Source organism: Conger conger, chromosome 14 (genome assembly GCF_963514075.1).
Source record: "Conger conger chromosome 14, fConCon1.1, whole genome shotgun sequence".
In the NCBI taxonomy this organism is placed as follows: domain Eukaryota; kingdom Metazoa; phylum Chordata; class Actinopteri; order Anguilliformes; family Congridae; genus Conger; species Conger conger.
This window is the reverse complement of record NC_083773.1, coordinates 33,539,361-33,560,737: the sequence shown is the minus strand read 5'-3', so window position 1 is coordinate 33,560,737 and position 21,377 is coordinate 33,539,361. Positions and strand designations below refer to the sequence as shown.

Below are 21,377 nucleotides of genomic sequence, written 5' to 3'. Positions count from 1 at the left end.
AGGTAACAGATAATATATCAAAACTGGGTTTCTTCTCTCTCACCCAATTCAGGAAGGAAATTATTTGGTGCAACATGTTTAAAATGCCCCTGTTAAACAAGTAAAAAATAAATAAAGGTTCCCACAAGAGATGCTAGTATCAAATCAGCCATATGATGAGATGGCCCTTCTTCTTGATCCATCACCATTCATAGAAAACAGTAACAGATTCTGAATATGAATACATGAATGTGAACAGTAGTGCCTGCAGCTAGTCACGGTTTCTTCATACTCATACTGGAAGACTGTACTACATTTGGTGTGGCAGACCACAGTTACCTAATTGACCAAAGGCGTACGACATGATAAGTTGAATTAATCTCTTCCTGAGTGAAGTTATGGTCCCAGTCAACACAAAAGCCTTGGGTCAGCCTGGGTCTGATTCTAGAATGTGAATGATCACCACCCTAAAAACAAGACCCAGGTCTGATTCTAGAATGTGAATGATCACCGCCCTAAGAACAAGACCCAGGTCTGATTCTAGAATGTGAATGATCACCACCATAAGTAGAAGACCCAGGTCTGATTCTAGAATGTGAATGATCACCACCCTAGGAACAAGACCCAGGTGTGATTCCAGACTAGTGTATGCTTGCACTGTTAGAACAGTACATACAATATAATTACGTGCTCTCATATACAGTACCTATGTGTGCAGCAACTTTCATTACAGTATAATAATAATAACAATAGAATCACTGATGATCAATGTTGTGTTTCCATCTTTTATTAAATACCAGTAAATATCACAATATCCAGTAAATAAGGATCATACATGTATACTTTGAAAGCACTTTTATATTTTACTATTATTACTACACAACAACCTGTGAGGCTGGCGATGGCAGATGTTCACTCCACACTCGCTAGCTCTCCCCGAACAAAGTGGGCCCTTAATTTGTGTGGAACACCCTTGGGCTCAAACAAGAGGTTTCAGACAAAGATACAGATGCAGACCCAGAAAACCAGTGGGTATAGAGGTGTCCCCTCTCAATGTATGCTAAATAAAAGTCAGAGATATGGGGCTGTTACGTGAGTGGAAAGTCCGGGTGACATTTGTCTACTCCTGAGAGGAGAATTGTATATTGAGCACATGATAAGTAACTGTAGACTGCACATATTTTTAGCAGAAAAAAAAGTTCATTTTGTGGTTGTCAAAGGTCAATCAGTAACCGTTCGAGAAAAACACCCTGTGCAGACACTTCTAGGTTCAGCGTCTTAGTTTTTTTTTCTTCTTTTTTTACAAAATAACTAATAGTCAATACAGCTTAATACAAAGGCTGACTTACAAAATACAGAAATGGTTTTCTTCCCTGTTCTACTTTAAATGTTTAATGATTCAGCGATCAGGAAGGAGAAAAAAAATCACACTATTACATTTTTATCATAATTCAATTAACACCTGTCCAACATTTTGACTCAAAATTCAATGTAACTCACAATTCAAAAGATTTAATCACAAGCACATTGTGCTGGGTTGTATAATTTTCCAAAAGCATCTCACCAACTGTGAAGAAAAAAAACTACCAAACTACTAAAATGTAAAGGACAATGGTGATTGAATCCAGGCTTTTGTTTTTCATTTGGCAAGTTTCATTTCGGATTACTGTATGGTCAGCCATGTCTCTGTAGGTCCAGGAATGATCTGGATCATGATGATTATTCATTTTTCAGGTTTCTGCCTCCATAAAATCATTATTGCAGTCAATATACACTCACTGAGCACTTTATTACACGTACTTATTTATGTGATTATCTAATCAGCCAATTGTGTGGCAACAGTGCAATAGATACCATCATGTAGATATGTGTCAGGCGCTTCAGTTACTGTTCACATCAACCATAAGAATGGGGAAGAAATGTGATCTTCTGCTGCTGTAGTCTATCCACTGAGAGGTTCGAGGTGTTTTGGGTTCAGAGATGCTCTTCTGCATACCACAGCTGTGATGTGTGGTTAATTGCGTTATGGTCACCTTCCTGTCAGCTTGGACCAATCTAGCCATTCTCCTCTGACCTCTCTCATTAACAAGGCGTATTTGCCCCCAGAACTGCAGCTCACTGGATATTTTTTGTTTTTTGCACCATTCTCACAAAGTCTAGAGACTAATGTGTGTGAAAATCCCAGGAGATCAGCAGTTTCTGAGATACTCAAACCACCCTCTCTGGCACCTACACTCATCCCACAGTCAAAGTCACATAGACACATTTCTCCCAAATTCTGACATTTGGTCTGAACAACAGCTGAACCTCTTGACCACGTTTACATGCTTTTATGCATTTAGTTGCTCCCACATTATTTGCATATTTGCATTAACAAGCTGGTGTATAGGTCTACCTAATAAATTGAGATTTTCCGTCATTTTGTACCAGTGTGTATGCCTGTATGGCGATGAAATGTCTGTCAATTACCCATTATCCTCAAATCAATGTCCTTTCATCGCATTCGTCTCCCGTAATGGAGACGTAATGTTAGTCAAATCGACTCCCCACCCTTCAAAAATCCCCCTTGTTTCACTCGCATGCACGTCATAGCGTGGAAGCTAGCGCTGCTCTAGCTTCGGTTTCAGCTTTTCTTTAAGTTCTTTAAGTATCTGTCGTGTCTGGTGACCTGCAGCCCATTCACTCCTAAGTGGTGTGTGCCCTAACACCTACTGACTGAAAGTCCATACCTCATGAAACTGCTTCTCCAAGAACTCAAACTACACGCATTTCCATCAAAACATAATAATAACAAAACCTCACTGTCTGTCGCCTTGACATAGCTGTGATGTAGTTGTTGACCCGTCAGTGACCCCATGACCCTGCCCCCCCCCCATACACCCAAACCAACCTCCTACAGCAGGCATCTCACGAGCTGACACTTCATCTCATCAGTCTGTGCGAGGAACACATTACATTAATTACATTAATGTCATTTGGCAGACACTCTTATCCACAGCGACGTACAGTTGATTAAGGGCCTTGCTCAAGGGCCCAACGGCTGTCCAGATCTTATTGTGGCTACACCGGGGATCGAACCACAAACCAAATGATACTCCCAATCATGTACCTTAACCACTATGCTACAGGCTGCCCAACTCGATGGTTGACCCATGCATTCTGAACGTGCAGCAGAAGGAATGCGTGCTCTTGTTTGTGCTGGAAGCAGTGTGACAGAAGCAGGACCTTTTCTCTTTGCTTCAGTCAGAGATGAGGTCTCCACATTGAACGCATTCATTTTTGTACACTGGTGAAATAAAAGAAAATGGGGTGACCACTTTTAAGCATGGAAATAAAGAACTAATTGTAGCATCTGAAATGAAAACGCTGTTGTGTTAAAATACAAGTTTTGCAGAAAGAAAGAAGACAGCATGCAACATGCATCGGATTAAAGAGGATAAAAGATTGTTTGATGTTTAATGTTGAGAACATTGAAACCCAACTAGGCTCATCATTTACCTGCACTGCATAAAGCCTGGACATGAACAGCCTGAGAGTCTCTGCCTCCACTACACCACCTGGCAAGCTGTCCTACCGATCCATAATACAGCATTCCCTTGCCTGAATGTGACTGAATTTGCCCTATATTTCTTTAATATAACAGCCAAGGGTTTCATTTGTAACTGTTTCTGGTTCCAATGTGTCTTCCCTTGAAAGACTGACACAACTGCACCACCAAGTGGTGATCTTGTAAACTCTAGCATGATGTGTGGGACTTCCTTGACTACCAGCCAAAGGTGACAGGTTTGGTTTTGTTGCTCGATGATTAGACACAAGATCAACTTCCAAGCTGGGCACAGCTATTGTGCACTTGAGCAAGGTAGCTTATTTCAACACAACAGGCTTAATTCATTTCCATTGCTATCATGAAGGCCTACTGAGCCATTGAGGCCTTATAACTATACCTAACAATTTCTTTCATGATAGGTGATCTTGAGTCAATACACAAAGTTGAGGATGGTGGCACACTTCTAACACGCTATTTCGGGGGTGCCAATTCATGCCTAAATTAACATAATTGCATTTATCATGAGCTATATCTTCCTTGTTAATTACCCGATGCCTTTTATGGAAGAACGGTCTCTCATAAGACTTACATAGACAAAAAATGGACAGTGAAAATGTTTTGGTTTTGAGATATGACCCCTTGAAAATGGCATCTTTTTGACACCAGATTTCCCAAGATAACAAATATCAAATTATTTGGCAGTTTGCTTGTAGAATTATGGCCATTTAAAAATCGAATTTCATGTAACTTGGCACTTTTTAACCCTCCTATTATGTTAAGATTGTATGACCGCTTTTATGCTTTGGGTCTAACTGAGCCCAACAGTTTAAATAAAGACACAATTATTGTAATATAAATTTTTTGACACTTTGGTTGTCACCGTATTATTTAGCCTTTTATCCATAAATATGAGAAACATCTCATTTTAAAGTCTGAGGTAGCCTACAGGAAGTGAAAGTTGGGCACTTGTATGGGAAAATGCCATAAAAATAAAAATAAAAATGGTTGTATATTTTCTTTCATTTTACAGTTACAGAGGGTCAAAAGAACCCCACACAGCACATTTGAATGCGAAGTTGGTACAAGATTTAGCATAGCAGTATGTTTATTGCATGTTTACCATTTAATCCCACCAAATTAGAAAATTAGAGAAATCATACAGTATCAATATGACACAAGGATATGAATACAAAACTGATTTGTAAGAGATGTAAAAAAAAAATGGGGCCAAATTGACCCCAAACATAATAGGAGGGTTAAGTGATGCACTTCATTCCAGGAGAGTTTATTTTTTTAAATGACTAGTTATATGCATATATATTTTAGAAAACATCATTATGAACAACATGTGAATTATCCAATTGAATTTACCATGATACCATTCTACCATGTGCTTGAAAGCCTGCCACTCTCTGTTACTTCCTCTGTATACCCAAAGGTTTGATCATGTGACCAAACATTGTCGCTTTACTGGACAAACGAGAAGTAATTGTGGTTGGAACGAAAACCGGGGTCCCAGGACCGACGTTGGGAACCATTGAGCCAGAGATCTCGTCGAGCTGCTAATTAGTAGAATCAGGTGTGCCAGGATAGGGATGAAATGAAAACGGACAGGACGGTAGATCTCCTGGAATATGATTTCCAGCAAACTTGCCAAGCACTGCATTATGGTGCATACATTGTGCTTCGCTGGGCCTGCGGGCGGCGCATTTTATTTCATTAAAACATTTTTATTCCTCACCAAAGCTGGTGCAGCACAGAACTGTATGTGTGGTGGAGTAGCTCTTCCGCAATCACACATTTTTAGACTCCTCCCACAATCTAATAACTTGTCATTCCTTGCTTCGATTAGTCGTTATGTAAAACTATTCCTCACTGTGATTGGCTTGGGATTAGAGTAGGCATGTTTACAGATTCCATAGCCATCTGTTTCGGATACGTTGAATTAAATCTCGTTATCGCAACAGCGATGCGGAGCCGAGCGAGCGCTGTTGAGTTTCTGTCTACCAATAATATCGCAGAATCCGAGAATTCGGCTCTGCTGTCATCAGGAAGCGATGAACCCGTTTGAAGCAGTTTCAAGGGCTCCAGTAGCAACTGAGAAGTTGAGTCTATTTCAGATATGAGTTTTGAGCTCTACATCTTTAAGTTAGATAACTCGATAGCAAGCTTGGCTTATTTCTTACCAGCAAGTTGGCTGCATTCTCATATCGAACGGAACCTGTGATCATTCAGCACACTCATTAGGGAAGCCCTGCATGTAAGTAGCTTCATAAAAATGTGCATTAGCTTACCTATGGCTACCTTGAACGTTGTCATATAGCTAACAGTTAGCTGGAAGTTCCAGCTTTCGAGATTGCTTAGCATTGGTTACTCACTGTAACAGTTCAGATCTTTCAGCTCAACTGGTTCAGTCTTTGTAAGGACTGGATTATGTGAAGATTTTGATAATATTAAGATTATACTAAATTAAGTGTGTTGCGTTCCTATTTGTGTGTGCATGGGATTGTGTGCATGGAACTTTTCCGCTTCTGAGGCTACTGTTTGGGGAAAGTTTTTTTGGTTAATCTTCTTCTGTCAGCTTCCCTCAATGAGGTCTATCACTAATTCTGTTTATCGATTTCGTTTCTGAGAATGAAAGAACCTACCTACATTATCACAAGCATTTCCCCTGCTTTCAGGCACGGATCCAATTCTAAATAATATTTGTTAATTATTGTATTCTGTCCGCTTCTAATTTCAGGAAAAACACGTAACTATTGTATTGGTCGAGAGGCTGGTATGTATAGAGCCGTCTCTGGAACTAAGGCACGGTGTCAAACCTCCGTTTACAGTCATTGTTATAACCATATTGACGTGTAAAATACTGGTTCCCGCTATATAACGTCACGCTGGTTACAGATGAGCTTGAAATGAGCTTTTATTGGGTTAAGCATTATCACAGCGTTCAGTTATTCCACACCTCTATATTTAATAGCATTTCCTATTGGCGGTGCTAACAGGCATACAAATTGTTTACTAAGCAGATAGTTATGGTGGTTAATCTGCCATTTGAACAGTTGAAGTCGGCGCTGCTGGCTTCATTGGACTTGTTTGTTTTAGGGCACCTTGAACAACTATTTATACCTTATAAAAATGATGCACGTCTGTCTCTGTTACTAATCTGTTTTGGGACCTCAAACAAATGAAATAAATCAAATTTTTCACTGTACCCTTCTGTCTGAGCACATTTCACGAACTACATACGAGCCTGTGCTTATTGCTGTGAAACAGATTACCAGCAATGTGCACCAGGTGTGTCCCAGGGTGTGGTGTAGAAGCCCATATGTAAAGTAGAGAGTAAGAGATATGAAGTGATCGGACCTGTCCTGCAGGGTTATATGTTAGGGTAAGTATTGTCACAGGACATTTAATTTTGCTAGGAGCCTGTCTTTGTGATGACGAGGTAATTACGACTGCAACTAGGAGACCGAGGTTTGATTCCCATATCTGATAACATACCCTTTACCTGTTTGGGAATCCCCTGGTCACTATAACATTTACAGTGCGGCTCTGTGCAGTGTGCTTTTATTGTGCATTATGTGTCAGCATTTAGTGCTATGTGCTGTTACAGTATGTATTATCTGCTGTTGGTGTTTTTGGTGTGTTTTTGCTGTTTGGACTAAATTCCTGTGTTGTTTTTGTTCCAAGAAGGATTCAATGGCTCCACTGTATATCCAATAAACAGTCCAGTTACTGTTGGTAGTTACAATGACTAACCACATTTTCTCTCTCTCTCTCTCTCTCTCTCTCTCTCTCTCTCTCTCTCTCTCTCTCTCTCTCTCTCTCTCTCTCTCTCTCTCTCTCTCTCTCTCTCTCTCTCTCTCTCTCTCTCTCTCTCTCTCTCTCTCTCTCTCTCAGAGAAGATGGCTGCCCTCCCTCTTTCTCGCTCTCAGGTTTTTGGCGAGCTGAGGAAGGCGCTACATGAGGATGAGGAGTTCCATCATTCAGACACGCACATTTTCATCGTCATGGGAGCGTCGGTGAGCGCGCAGTACTTCATGTGAAAGTATTAACATTCCTCATAGATTGCATAGATCGTATTTCTGCTTTGCCAGGAATTAAGGGAACAATAAAAATGCAGCGATTGACAGAGACCAGGGGTATATATGAGGAAATGGATGAAGAATGTTCTTGTGGAGAATTTGCTGAATTTGATTGCAGCAGTGACCTGAAGATTAAGAATTCTTATTGGCTCGTATCAAATGCGTTCCAGGGCAGGTCTAATTTTTAATGACTGGAGGAGTGAGGAGGGTGACTGGGAGTATAGGGATTCAGGAGTTCAGTGAGGTATTTAGGTGCAAGACCAGATACTGACCTACAAGGCTATAACTGTATCTATCCTTAATGGGACTGGATGCCAATGGAGGTTTTTCAGTACAGGGGATATGTGCTCACTTTCACGTGTACAGGAAAGAACTCAGCAGAGTTCTGAGCATGAGACCTTGAGCTAGGGGGGACACCTGTCAGCAAAGATTTGCAGTAGTCAAGCCGTGGTGGTGTAATAAAAGCGTGGACTCGCTTCTCTGCATCGGAGAGGGACAGAATTGGCCGGATACAAGCAATATTATTGAGGTGGAGTGACAGAATTATTATTATTATTATTATTATTATTATTATTTTTAATTTTTTTTCTTGGTTTAAGTGAGCTTTTAATGAGAGTGGAGCTGAAGTTGACACCAAGATTCCTTACTTAAGGTGAGGGAGTAATATTATCAGTCCCCACAAAGAAAAAAAAAAAAAAAAAAGGGAAAGAGGCAGCTTTGTTGATATTGGATATTTTTGCTGCAGTTCAGCTTCAAAGAGCTGTTCTCAATCCAGCATTTGTCATCAGCATAAAAGTGGTAACCAAGCCCATACCTGTGAATAATGTCACAGTAAAGTGGGCATATGTACATGTTTACAGCTAAAAAAATCTAGGGTGAAATTGCCCTTTAAGGCTGTTCGAACATTGGACTTCTCCGTGCGGCTCTGGTAACTGAGGTGTATATTGTTTTTTTCAGGGGGACCTGGCCAAAAAGAAAATTTACCCTACACTGTGGTGGGTGCTGTCCGTCTCTGCCATACACACAGCAGAAGTTATAACTGTAAGATTTTTTTACATTCTCAGATTACTTTAGAGCAAAGGGCAAAATGCCTTTTACACCAGAATGCCCATCACAAAGTAATTGCTACTACACTCCACACGCAGGCTTTGAAAAAGCATTGTGTCCAATTTGTTTCTACACAATGAAGACATGCTCAACGCAGATTCAGAAACGACTCCGAAACAACCATTCGGTGGTCCAACGTCACAGAAATGTAGGGTTTGATGGGATTGTGTGTTTGGAAGTTAAGCCATATGTGATTGGATAGCTGTGTTCGGTGTTTTCAGTTAGGTCTGGCATGATTGGACAGTGTGTTTGTCCCCTCAGGTGGCTGTTCAGAGATGGACTCCTTCCTGAGCAGACGTATTTTGTGGGCTTTGCACGTTCCAGCCTGACAGTGGAGGCCATCCGGGAAGCCTGTCTTCCGTACATGAAGGTGGGGGTGGGGTGTAGAGGGGTATAGTATATAGGGGCACCATTGACTCAGGCAGTAAGAGCAGTAGGATTGCCCGTTCGATTCCTCCCTGGGTGTGTTGAAGTGTCTCTGAGCAAGGCACCTAACCCTTAAATGCTCCTGACGAGCTGGTTGGTGCCTTGCATGCAAGCCAATCGCCGTTGGTGTGCGAGTGTGTGTTTGAATAGGTGAATGAGAAGCATCAATTGTACAGCGCTATGGATAAAGGCACTGCATAAATTCCAACCATTTACCATATATTGGGCTCATTGTACTTTTTCCTTTATGCAGTGTATACAATATATGCATGTAATGTAGGCTTGCATTTTTTTTTTTACCCACCAAATAGCCCTTATAAAGTACTTGTATAAAATGTTACTAAAATGAAAAAGCACAATGTATATTGAATGTCTTACTGTGTGTATGGTGCAGGGTGTCTGTAGTGTATGTAGTGAGCTCAGCCCAGTGCGTGCCTTGGTTAATCCGTGCCTCTCTGTCCTAGGTGGTGGAGACTGAGGCCGATCGTCTCTCTGCCTTCTTCAGCAGGAACTCCTACATTAGCGGCAGGTATGGTGACGAGGGCTCCTTCTCAAGGCTGCAGGCTCACCTGGGCTCCCTGCCCTGCGGCGTGGAGGCAAACCGCCTCTTCTACCTGGCCCTACCGCCCAGCGTCTATCACGACGTCAGCAAGAACATCCGCCACCACTGCATGAGCACCAGGTACGCCGTGACAATTCTGTGGTAGAATGGTAGGCAATTCTAGCTCTACCACTATTATCTATTATTTAACTGTTATTATTTCTTTATTATTTAACCACTAAAAGAGAAACCTACCGATCTATGCCAAAATTATGCTCAGAGTAAGCCCGATAAAAGTTATCACTTTTTTTGGTTGCAAACTGTCCATAACATGTCAATTAATTGTTCTAAAACAGCTGTAACTGTGTAATAATTTGGAACAAGGAACAAGTTTGCAGTATATGATTCTGTGGACACATGCAAATTCTGGCACCTCTTGCACATTAGGTGGCGCTATAAGAAGCAAATAACTAACTCTTCAACCATTGAACCAATAAGGTTGAAATATTGTATCTTCCATCTCTGTGCAAGTCTCCTGCAGGATGTTCAAAGATTTAAAAAAAAATCATGGCCAGCATCAGCCAATCAGATATCAGCAGCCATTTGACAGGCTTACCATTCAATCCAATCATCACAAAACTCGAGGTGTATGTTCATGTCTAGTCTGATACCACTTTATAAAATTTGGCATCAGTCAGCCATTAGGGGGTGATATCAGATTTTTTTTTTTTCTCAAAACACATTTTTTGCTTCTTCTACAAATTTCATTTCACCAAATGTAGCATCGTTTTTATCGGGGTTAATCCCAGCATACTCTATCACTTTCTTATGCTGCAGAAACAGTTTGTCCATGACATGTCAGTCAGTTGTTGTGGGTGTGGCCATTTTTACTGAAACTGCTGTAACGTTAAAATTCTTTATCTGATCATCACAAAACTTGGCATACTCGTGTAATGGTAGCATCTGGAGAAGCATGCCAATGTAGTAGTTTCATACAATTTCTCTAAACACAATTTTTATTCAAAGAGTGCAAAATATACAAGTTGGCATACAGTAGTGACATGTTACAGATAACTCTGGCTTTTATGCGTTTGATCACAACCCCACTCAAACAATAAAAAAAATAAAAAATAAAACAATACTCTTGAAAGGAACCTAAAAAGCGCCAAAAAAGGTGAATAAATAGGTAAATAAATAAAAACGCACTTTGAAGACTTATTGTGAGGACACAGATACAGATGACCCCCACAGACAAAAATAATTCCACATCAACAAGAAAAGTCAAATTTCCCCACAAGAATCCCACATCATGTAGCCTCAATCAAGAGGCAACGATTGCAGATTACATTACATTACATTACGTGGCATTTAGCAGACGCTCTTATCCAGAGCGACGTACAACAAAGTGCAAATCAAACATAAGAACAAGTGCAAAAGTGGACCTAAGAAGACAGTACTGTTCCGAGTCCTAGTGTAAACATACAGAAATTCAGAACCCTTGAAGAGTACAATCAACTTTCAAACTAGCATACCACAGCTGGCAGCTAGAATACAACAATACAACAGCCAATAAAAACAACAATACCTATGCAAGTAACAATATCTATACATAAGTGCCATTAAGGCTAATCACGGTGATTGTGAGTTGGGGAGGGAAAGATTGTCTACCATATGCTATTAATGGTTGCCAATGTGTAAAATAATTTGTCAGCGGATCCTCGAATTGTAAATTAGATTTTCCTCCAATTTGAAGAAGTACATAACATCACTAAGCCATGACATGGTCGAGGGAGGAGACACAGCCTTCCAGTGCTAACATGGAGAGAGAGAGAGGTCCATCCGAGTTTAATTCTGATTTGGGCCCAGATCTTTAGTGTTGAAACAACAATTTGGTTAGTACTATGCTCTGATGGTGACAATGGCAAACACAGCAGACTAGGGCTTGGAGGGAGGATGATAAAAAATTTGGTAAACCCAATAGTCCATGCGTCCTGTTTCTCTGTAATAAAGATGATCTAATTCTCGGGGTTTTGCCTTCCCAAATAAATGAGGTGATCATACTATCCAGTTTAATGAAGAATGACTTGGGGAGAAACAATGGGAGACATTGGAAAAGATATCTGGGTAATATATTCATTTTGATGGACTATACTCTGCCAGCTAGAGAGAGGGGTAAGCCACTCCATCTCTGCAAGTCAGCCCCCACCTTTGTTGTTAATGTATTGAAATTCTGTTCACGTAGAGAACAAAGAGACTGGGTGATGTTGATGTCCCAAGTACCTGAAACCAGTGCTTGATAAATGGAAGGGCTGCAGAGACTGGACGATGCTTTGGGCTCCATCATTAATTGGAAAGCACTCACTTTTCTGTAGATTTAATTTATAGCCAGAAAAGCTTCCAAATGTGTTAAGAGATGAAATGTGTGGGATACTGGGCACTGGATCTGATAGATAAAGTAATAAATCATCCGCGTAAAGAGATGTCTTTTGTTCAGTACCCCCTCTTCTGACCCCAGAGAACAACGTATCAGCTTTGAGCGCTATGGATAGAGGCTCGATAGCCATGGCGAACAGACAACGGGCGCCCCTGGCGTGTCCCACGTTAGAGGGGGAAGAACCTAGAGCGAGAATTGTTTCATACAATTTCACCAAGGCTCAGGAGGGGGAAGTGTCCCAGACCCCTAACTGCTCCTGACAAACCGGTTGGTGCCTTACATGGCAGCCAATCGCTGGTGAGTGCGTGTGAATCGGTGAATGAGGAGCATTAATTGTACAGAGCTTTGGATAAAATGCAGAGGTATATAAATGCAGACATTTATCATTTACTGTGGCACTGTAAGAAGAATATAAATAAAATAAATATAAATCAAACTCCTCAATTAATTTACCAATCAAATGCAAACTTTGCATGCTGTCTTTCTGACAGCCCCCAATTGAAATTGAATGTACAAAATCATATCTGAAAATATATAGCCGCGATCAATCAAAATTCAGCAGTCATTAAATACTTGGTGAGAATTCGCCAATAGGCAGCACAACGGTAATATCAACCTTTTGAGTGCTTCAACACGTCATCAGCTTTAGTTTACCATATGTGTCTGCTTGGAGAACAAATGTGTTTCAATGACCCACCATGTCCCCCATATTGGATTTCAGAAAAGTTCCATTTCTTGAAAACCGCTTAAAATGCTTATTTTCCTGCGGTTGCAGTTTGCTGCAGTTGCACACCGGGGACCGGGGTTCGATTCTCGGTCCTGCCAAAAGCCAAGTTTGGCCGGCTCACGTGGGGCAGCAATAATTGGCTCACTGCTCCAGAGGGAGGGACTTGGCAGGGTTATTAGATCGCCGCACAATAAGCACCTCGGGCGCCTCGGAATCACGGCAACGGGCACGAGACGAGACGGCTTGAAGAAGGCGTGTCGCTCTCATTCGGGCCGCCGAGGGACGGGGTACGGGCGGTACATCTAATACGACTACCTCCAATTGAATCAGACGAGGTACAATTGGCTACCAAATTGGGAGAAAAAGGGAAAAATCTGGGAAAAAAAAAATGCTTCTTTTCCTAGAAAAAGCAATTTGCATGAGGATTGGGCTACTGCCTTCGGAGACTAAGCTTTCTCTAAAACATCAAACAGTCCCACTGGTGCAGGGGTCCAATTGTTAGCACAGTTGCCTCTGAGAAATAAGTTCCTGGGTTTGAATCCAGCAAGGGCCCTTTCTGTGTGGACTTGCATGTTTTGCGGGTGCCTTTGTGAGTTCCCTTCATCGCATTAGATGGCCTTAAGAAGGATCAATCATCTTTAAATTTGGTTCATGCATACTACTGGTCAGTGTGTACTAACTTGCAAAACTTGGTGAGAATGGGTCAATACAGGGCATTACAGTAATTTATCAAACCTGCTGGAATTTTGGTGTATTGCCTCCTGAGACCAAGCTTATTCAAACCATTATAAAAAAATTTGGTATGTAACAATGTGGCTGAATAAACGGCCAAAGGAAATTGATGTGGGTATGCCTTATCTCATGAATACTAATAACATCTGAAAGCAAAGTTGGACATCTTTGCCATAATAATCCAAGGTTGCCTGTATACTTCTATATAGCTTCTACTGGGTCAAAATGTGGCGTTTTTTTAACAGTAAAAAAAACTGAACTGGAACATGTGTATACTATGTCATGACCAAAAGTCCATACAGTCTATATATGAGCATTCAAAAACAGTGAAAAAAAAATTGTCGGCAAGAAACCTGTTTCTGACGTGATCATGATCCCATAGACTACCAAGGAGTAATGGTTCCGGATATACTTTGTATATGAGTATGCATTCAAAAATAAATAGTAGACTCACCATGAGCTACCACATTGTGAAACGATGGTGTAAATGAATGGGAAACTCTCTTCCAGGACTATAGGGGTGGGTGATGACAACAACACCTCGGTGCTCTATGGATCACCCAATTCATAAATCGGCTGCCATTTTGAATAGTTAATTTTTCTCTTTTTATTTTGCATTGACAAAATTCCATGCTAGCATGGTGGTCCAGTAGTTAGCACAGTTGCCTTCCAGCAAGGTTCTGGGTTCAAATCCAGCCAGGGCTCTGTCTGTGTGGAGTTTGCGTGTTCTCCAGGTGCCTCTGTGGGTTCCCTTTATCGCATTAAATTGACCTGACCTACTATTGCTCCATCAAAATCTCTGTGCTTTCCGACTGCTGCTATGCTGCTTGGACCCCATCAATTACTGCTTGCAGCTATATTTGAATTAGCATTTATTTATGCAGTGTGTGCGGTCCCGATAGCTCCTCTGTCTGTGCTCCTTTTCAGGGGCTACAGCAGGGTGATCGTGGAGAAGCCGTTTGGGCGCGACCTGCCGAGCTCGGATGAGCTGTCTGCCCACCTGTCCTCCCTCTACAGCGAGGACCAGATCTACCGCATCGACCACTACCTGGGCAAGGAGATGGTGCAGAATCTCATGGTGCTCAGGTGTGACCTCATCCCCCACAAATGTCTCTTACACGTGTACTACACGGTTCTTAATGCTGTGAGGTAATATACTAGTGTACAGTATTTTACTCAAACTATTCATTAATGTAAACTGCCTTTATACAACATTTTCTCATCCACAAACACAACCAGAGCTAGTACAACTAGCTTCTTGTATTTCCTATACACCTTTTACAAAATCTGAGATGCCTTTTAATCAGTGAGTTAAGTCTGGATACATTCTCTCTCCTTCTCTCAGGTTCGGGAACCGGATTTTTGGGCCCATCTGGAACCGGGACAGTGTAGCATGTGTGGTTCTGACCTTCAAGGAGCCCTTTGGCACCCAGGGCAGGGGTGGTTACTTCGACGACTTTGGCATAATCCGGTACAGAATTTATCCGTTTATCTGCCTCTAAAGCATTAGCCAAAATGTTTCAGAAAAGGGCTTATTTTACAGTAATGGAATGGAATAAACCGTTTTGGTTAAATTTGAAATGACCCACATTGACTTGATTTATCTCATTTTCATTGTGCTCAAGATGAGCTTAAATCAAAATTCACTCAATTTAGCCAATTATCCATAACCATATGAATACTAAATTAATAAAATTGTAATATTCACTTTAAATGCAGCTGTGTTCTTGTCGGTGATGTAAAAAAAAAAAAGTTTTAATTCCCCCTCTTCTCTTCCACATTCCCTCAGTGATGTCATGCAAAACCATTTGCTCCAGATGCTCAGCCTGGTTGCCATGGAGAAGCCAGCCTCCACCAGCTCAGACGACGTGAGGGATGAGAAGGTAACGTTAGTCAGTGCTACCGGGCAGGACCAAGTGTGAGTGTATCTGCGGGCCTTAAAAAGTTCAGGATGCTGAGAGTGACTGCTGACATCTGAATTTTTTCATGGCACTACATCGCCTGAAGCTGCTCAGATCAAAGAAAATGGCCTCTAGCACAGTAGCTGCATTCAGAAATTGACTGTGCTAAAGGCACTCTTAGGTCGCTAAATGCAAGTTGGTGATACAGCTACATGTGTGCAGTATTTACTATCATACCCTGAACCCTTTTCATATCATTCCGCTGAAGGTAAGCAGGGCTGGGATTGGTTTGTCCTTGAATGGGAGACCCCCTGAAAAAACAGCAGCTTGAAGAGGTCTAACTGACGCAAACACCTCCCATGTTCCTACTGATGGGAGCACTGTGTTGTCTGATGGATGAGATGTTACACCAAGGTCCAACTCACTCAGTCAATAAATTTGACTAACCGCGTGTCTCTCTTTCTCATTGGCTTGCCCCCGTGTCTCTGATTGGCTCACACCATTTCTGTCTCTGAATGGCTGCAGGTAAAGGTGTTGAAGTGCATTGCCCCTGTGTCTCTTTCGGACGTGGTCCTGGGGCAGTATGTGGGCGACCCCGAGGGGCAGGGGGACGCAAAGCTGGGTTACCTTGATGACACCACCGTTCCCAAAGACTCCAGCACCCCCACCTTCGCCACCGCTGTGCTGTATGTCCACAATGAGCGCTGGGACGGTGAGAACTACTACCCCCTCCTGTTCCTTCTGCTCATCCCTCTTTCCTTACCCCCCCTCTCCCACTCATTCCCTTTCTTGTGCTCTCCCTCTCTTTCCCTCACTTCATTTCTGGCTCTTGCCCTTCCTCTCCCTCCTGACCCAAGCCCTTTCTCCCCAGGCGTTCCCTTCGTCCTGCGGTGCGGTAAGGCCTTGAACGAGAGGAAGGCGGAGGTGAGGCTGCAGTTCGCAGACGTGCCGGGCGACATCTTCGGCGCCCAGTGCCGGAGGAACGAGCTGGTGGTGCGGGTGCAGCCCAACGAGGCCGTCTACGTCAAGATGATGAGCAAGAAGCCCGGCGTGTTCTTCAGTCCAGAGGAGACCGAGCTGGACCTCACCTACCACAGCCGCTACCAGGTGAGTGTGCAGCCTTCAAACTTGGTGCCGCTCAACAGACCAAACTCAACAGATGGGTTGCAGCTTCCCAGACTGAAAAAAAAGTCCAGGAATTGCAGAAACTATTTGAATGACAGCTCCTATCGGTGAGGGTCTGCTTGGGCTAGCAGAGCTTACTCAATTAACCCATGAAATCTTAATCTCAAAATATGATTTATTAATAAATTAATCACATGACCCACCAGTAACATTGTTTATAAACTGTGGAAGGCATGGGAGGTCGAGCATACGTAGTAGAAAGTAGAATTGCCTGGAAAAGCCTTCCAAAAAACCAGCGTACTGTATACTGTAAGCTTTGTCAAAACACGCAAGTATCCCATTTCCTATCCTTTACAAAACTAGATTTGCCTCTGGCTGTTCTACGCCAGCTGATGTAGACGTTCCCTGGTCTCTGTCCTGCAGACATTAATGTTTGCGCTCTCGGGCTCATGGAGTTGCCTCCTCTCTCTGCTCAGGGCGTGAAGCTCCCTGACGCCTACGAGCGCCTCATTCTGGACGTGTTCTGCGGGAGCCAGATGCACTTTGTACGCAGGTCAGTCTCTCACTATCTTCCTGTCTCCAGCCGGCTCTTTGCGTCTATACACCACTGTCCGAGGGTACACTCCAGCCTGAGGTACAGCTTGAGGTCGGCGCACAAGAGCTTTTATGCTTTTTTTTTCTCGCTCAGCGATGAATTGAGGGAAGCCTGGAGGATCTTTACCCCTCTTCTTCGGCAGATTGAACAGGAGAAGACTCCCCCCATCCCGTACACTTATGGAAGGTATGGTGGCTCACTCTCGCTGTCCTCAGATCCCAGTGGAGGTGTTGCTGCTAGTGTAAAGTCCCATCATTGCTGTAATATGGCTGAGCATTATTCACATTAGCGCACACACACACACACATAATCCACAGGGGTGGACAAATGAGAATTTCTGTATTACCAAATCTCAAAATCTATCAGCACAAATTTTGATAGCCGAGATAAACGAGTATACACCGATGAGCCACAGCATTAAAACCACCTGCTTAAACCATGTTTTTCATGATTAAAAATGCTTTAGACTGTATGAACTTGTTTATAAACAGTTAAAAGTTTAAATGAACAAGAGTTTGAACATTGTTCCTTTGAGAAGGCTATTTTTAAGACAGCTAGCAATCTAGCTTAGTTCATCACAATGTACTTTAAGATATCTTGTGTGATGATACTAGCAGTGCAGTCTACTCCTACCCATAATCTAGATGGCTAAGGAGAACCGAGAGAAACATTTCACCCTACAGAAATGACTACTGATAGTATCTTTTAACCTCCTTGAGTTAAACCGTAACGGGTAAAGCAAGTGTTTTGCGAAAGTAATGTTCGCCATTGCTTGTTCTCGCCTATTCCCCATCTTACACTTTCTCTTCCCTTTCTGTTTTTTTGATTGTCCTGCTGCTAGTCGGGGGCCGCCTGAAGCAGACGAGCTGCTGAAAAGAGTGGGCTTCCGCTACGGCGGAACCTACAAGTGGGTCAGCCCCTACAGGTTGTGAGAGCAAGACCATCACACCAGGGGCCAGGGAGTGTGTCTAGAGGTGTTGTCCGAGGCAGGTTTGGGGAATGTAGGGGGTGTGCACAGGAGGAGGGGCAATGGGAGAGGGAAAGAAAGACTTAAGGGCTCATTTTAATTACTTATTTTTCTCCTTTTTTTTTTTCTTTTTCTTGCTCTTTATCTACTCCTAGCTTCACCCATTGGGAGAGGCTAAGCAAAGTGGCAAGAAAAAGGACATTAAGATGGGGACGTCGAGAAGGGGAATTAGGCAAATGGAATGTCGGGAGTTTGAATAGCGACGAATTACTGACGTGGCAGATGGGGAGAGGTGTATCCACTAGTTTGATCATTTATATGTCAGGCTTTCCAAAAAAAATACATCTGCAAAGGATGTGCTGGTGAAGGAAGAGTGGAGAAAAATAAGCGATTGGAATGAACCCTGAGAGAGAGAGAGGAAGAGAGATGTGACATGATTGACAGATTAAAAAGAGCTGTAGCTTCCTGATTCACTTTCTCTCTCTCTATGCCTTGCCTCCCATTCTCATCTCCCGCACAATCTAACATCCGTAAATGATAACCACGAGCACATGAACAACATCTCTAAACACTGATAATGTATAATAGTGTGAATAGTTGGTTTTGTGCTATGATATAAAAGTAATATTTTTATGATTGTACTTTTATGATTGTACTCCATTGCTGTGGATGAGAGCGAGAGAGAGCGATTGAGCCAGGTCTGTATTCTGTCCTCATAAAGCAGAGGACACTCACCTGTAATGTGAGCTGCATGCTGACCAGGCCTAATCCTCTGAAGTGTGTGTTTGTTGCCGATACTTAATTAAGTCAGTTACCATGTTGCAAATTCCTAATTGCTAAATATGAAAAGGGATGTGTTGCACCAGTGTTGGGTTTGAGCTGCAGTTCATAGGTAGGTATAACGGCAAAATGTATTCTTCACCATTGGCTCAATGCTGGGACAAAGGTACCTTGATCACCATCATCCTCAATAAATGCAAACAGGACTTTGCAGCTTATATAAAATGTACCAAAAGCGTCTGTTGTTAAAAGTAGCTTCTCTGAAACCAGAGCTTTCAATAGCATAGCCTCAAGAAAATGTGTCTGTAGAGATTTCTTATTTCTGATTCATACCATGTGTTTGAGTTTGTTCAGGATCACTTTTGTGTTTGTTACTGATGTTCATGCTGCAGGGCCATTTCTCTGGTGCTGTATTGTAGTACAGAGGTACAGTTCTTACTCAAGCAGCCGTTTGCGATAGACTATCTCACATATGCACTGGATGCTGTGTGTTATACTGGAGTATCATAGATCAGGGCCACAGGGTCTGCTGTTTCTGTTTTCACCTGAAAAGCAACAGCAAGGTCAAGCAGGTGAGGTCAGTTTGTGTAATCGATCAGACCTTCATTACTGTGTTTGTTAATGAACAAGGATAATAATGTATGAAAAAATGCCTCAGTTTACAGTCATTAGTCTAGTTTACAGGGAAGTGGGGAATTGCTTGAATTGCACAAAATCATTTATAAATCCTATACATAAAAATTGTATAAGAAGAGAAACAATACTGGACTTGCTTAGGAGGGAGAGTGGGTGGGACCAAGATGGTGAGGTGTTCCTCCACCCTGAATACAAATATTTTGTACCGTTTACATTTGCTGCCAGCTCTGCTGGCCAGAATGCATTATTCCATTTGAATTCACATTCCTCTGGCTTTGAAATGTGTGGGGTTTTTGTGTTAAATCCTGGTTGTGGGTATTTCCCATCGCGGTCTCATCCTCCATCAGTTCCCCTGCCCGTTAGTGCACACTTCCTATCGCTCAGCGCCAGTGGTGTCTCGTGAGCTCAAAATCGGTGGGGCCCAAAACTTTCCTTTAAACTAACCGTTTATCACAACCCTTTTTCATTCATTTCTCTTGATTGACAAACAAGCCAACGCTAGGATTAATCAATTGCCAAGTGGCATTAAATAATAAATTCAGTTTATCCGTAAAGAATGAGTTTTAATAGATACACCTTTATTATATACTGCATTAGCTTTCAGAATAAGTAAGGAATAATCCATGATGAGGTGATCATTACACTGTTTTAACGCACAATGCAGGGGCAAAGAACCACCAATGCGAAGTGGAGTGGATTATTGCGCTTATACCATGGTCTTTCAACAAAGAAGAAAATATAAGGAGGGGTCGTTAATATTTTTTGGCCTCAAAATTAAACTTTGCCCTCAAAATAAAACGTTTTTTGCGGGCTGCAACTACTTCAAGCCGTTAGGGTGGCTACTGTTTCAGCATGTTGCTATAGTTACATATGTTAGTTACGTTCTGCTAAATGATGGCCAAGTCTGGTTTTCAATAATTACTATTATCTTGGTAAAATTATTTTAAATGCAGCTTCAATTGGTTTCATATTTGCAACTTCTTATCCGTAATTCCCGGTCCACCTTAAATTTATTGCACTGCTGCTGCAACTGCCTGTTTGCAATTTCACAGCAATGTGAGTGTGGAGAAAGAAGTCTACATGAGTCAGCAAATAATGTTAATAAAAGTTTTGTGCCCCACCAATTGTTAGCTCACAAGACGCCACTGCACTGCACACAACCCAACAGCCCAGCTTCCATGGTTACTGCTGTGGGGTGTGTAGCTGCCAGTGGTAGACCCCACAGTGCATTAAATCGATCAGAGGAGGCGCAGTTGCGTGATGAGGTGGGGAAGCCCTGCTTGCTGAGCCCCTCCCTCCCTTGGTGATATGAAGGTCCATTCCAGTGACATGGCACATGACCTCATGATACTCATATGTTTCTTATTCTACATCAACCTCACCAATTTCTCATAGGAAACACTAAGTACTTGGAGTTCTTCATAAAAAGTTTTTTTCGTGTGTTTTTTTATATACTTTTTGAGAAGGAAGTAGAAATGTTCACATAATGTGAGCAGACACTGCACAACTACCCCAACAGGAGCACTTGGAGGCCAATAGTTCTGCTGCTTTTTCTGGGTGTCTTTGTTTTGTCTTCTGAGTGGTTTTATTTGTGTTGTATGTTTGAACTTTTGGAATTTGTTTGCACTTAAAAGTATAAAAAATATTAAACTTTTTAAAGTGATACTTTTTTACACAATTGCAGTTATTGTCTTGATATGTAATAAATTGACTTTTGGCTGCTTATTACCATGTGTGTTGTGTTTTCAGTTGACAGTCAAAAAGAATTGGAACAGCAAGGACAATTCCTTTGTTT

General features: G+C 42.0%; 1 protein-coding gene across 3 annotated transcripts; it reads left to right on the top strand.

Moving 5' to 3' along the window:
• The first annotated feature begins 5,471 nt into the window (after nt 1-5,471).
• On the top strand, nt 5,472-21,307 carry LOC133110107 (glucose-6-phosphate 1-dehydrogenase-like). Of its 3 annotated transcripts, none has more exons than XM_061219986.1 (13): nt 5,472-5,786; nt 7,432-7,548; nt 8,569-8,606; nt 8,980-9,088; nt 9,609-9,826; nt 14,506-14,664; nt 14,924-15,049; nt 15,368-15,461; nt 16,005-16,191; nt 16,351-16,586; nt 17,081-17,157; nt 17,293-17,385; nt 18,041-21,307. In XM_061219986.1, exons 2-13 carry the CDS (start codon nt 7,432-7,434, stop codon nt 18,129-18,131), a joined length of 1,545 nt encoding a protein of 514 aa, XP_061075970.1. In that variant the 5' UTR covers nt 5,472-5,786; the 3' UTR covers nt 18,132-21,307. The 3 variants fall into 3 exon arrangements, with proteins under 3 accessions (XP_061075970.1, XP_061075969.1, XP_061075971.1); XM_061219985.1 differs by having other exon boundaries at nt 7,427-7,548; XM_061219987.1 differs by lacking the exon at nt 5,472-5,786 and having other exon boundaries at nt 7,515-7,548; nt 8,569-8,652.
• The last annotated feature ends 70 nt before the right edge of the window (nt 21,308-21,377 follow it).

Coding starts and splice junctions, on each gene's coding strand:
- LOC133110107 (XM_061219986.1), top strand. CDS start 7,432: ATGGCTGCCCTCCCTCTTTCTCGCTCTCAGGTTTTTGGCGAGCTGAGG. Junction 9,827..14,505: donor CACCACTGCATGAGCACCAG/GTACGCCGTGAC, acceptor GCTCCTTTTCAG/GGGCTACAGCAGGGTGATCG. Junction 16,192..16,350: donor CCACAATGAGCGCTGGGACG/GTGAGAACTACT, acceptor CTTTCTCCCCAG/GCGTTCCCTTCGTCCTGCGG.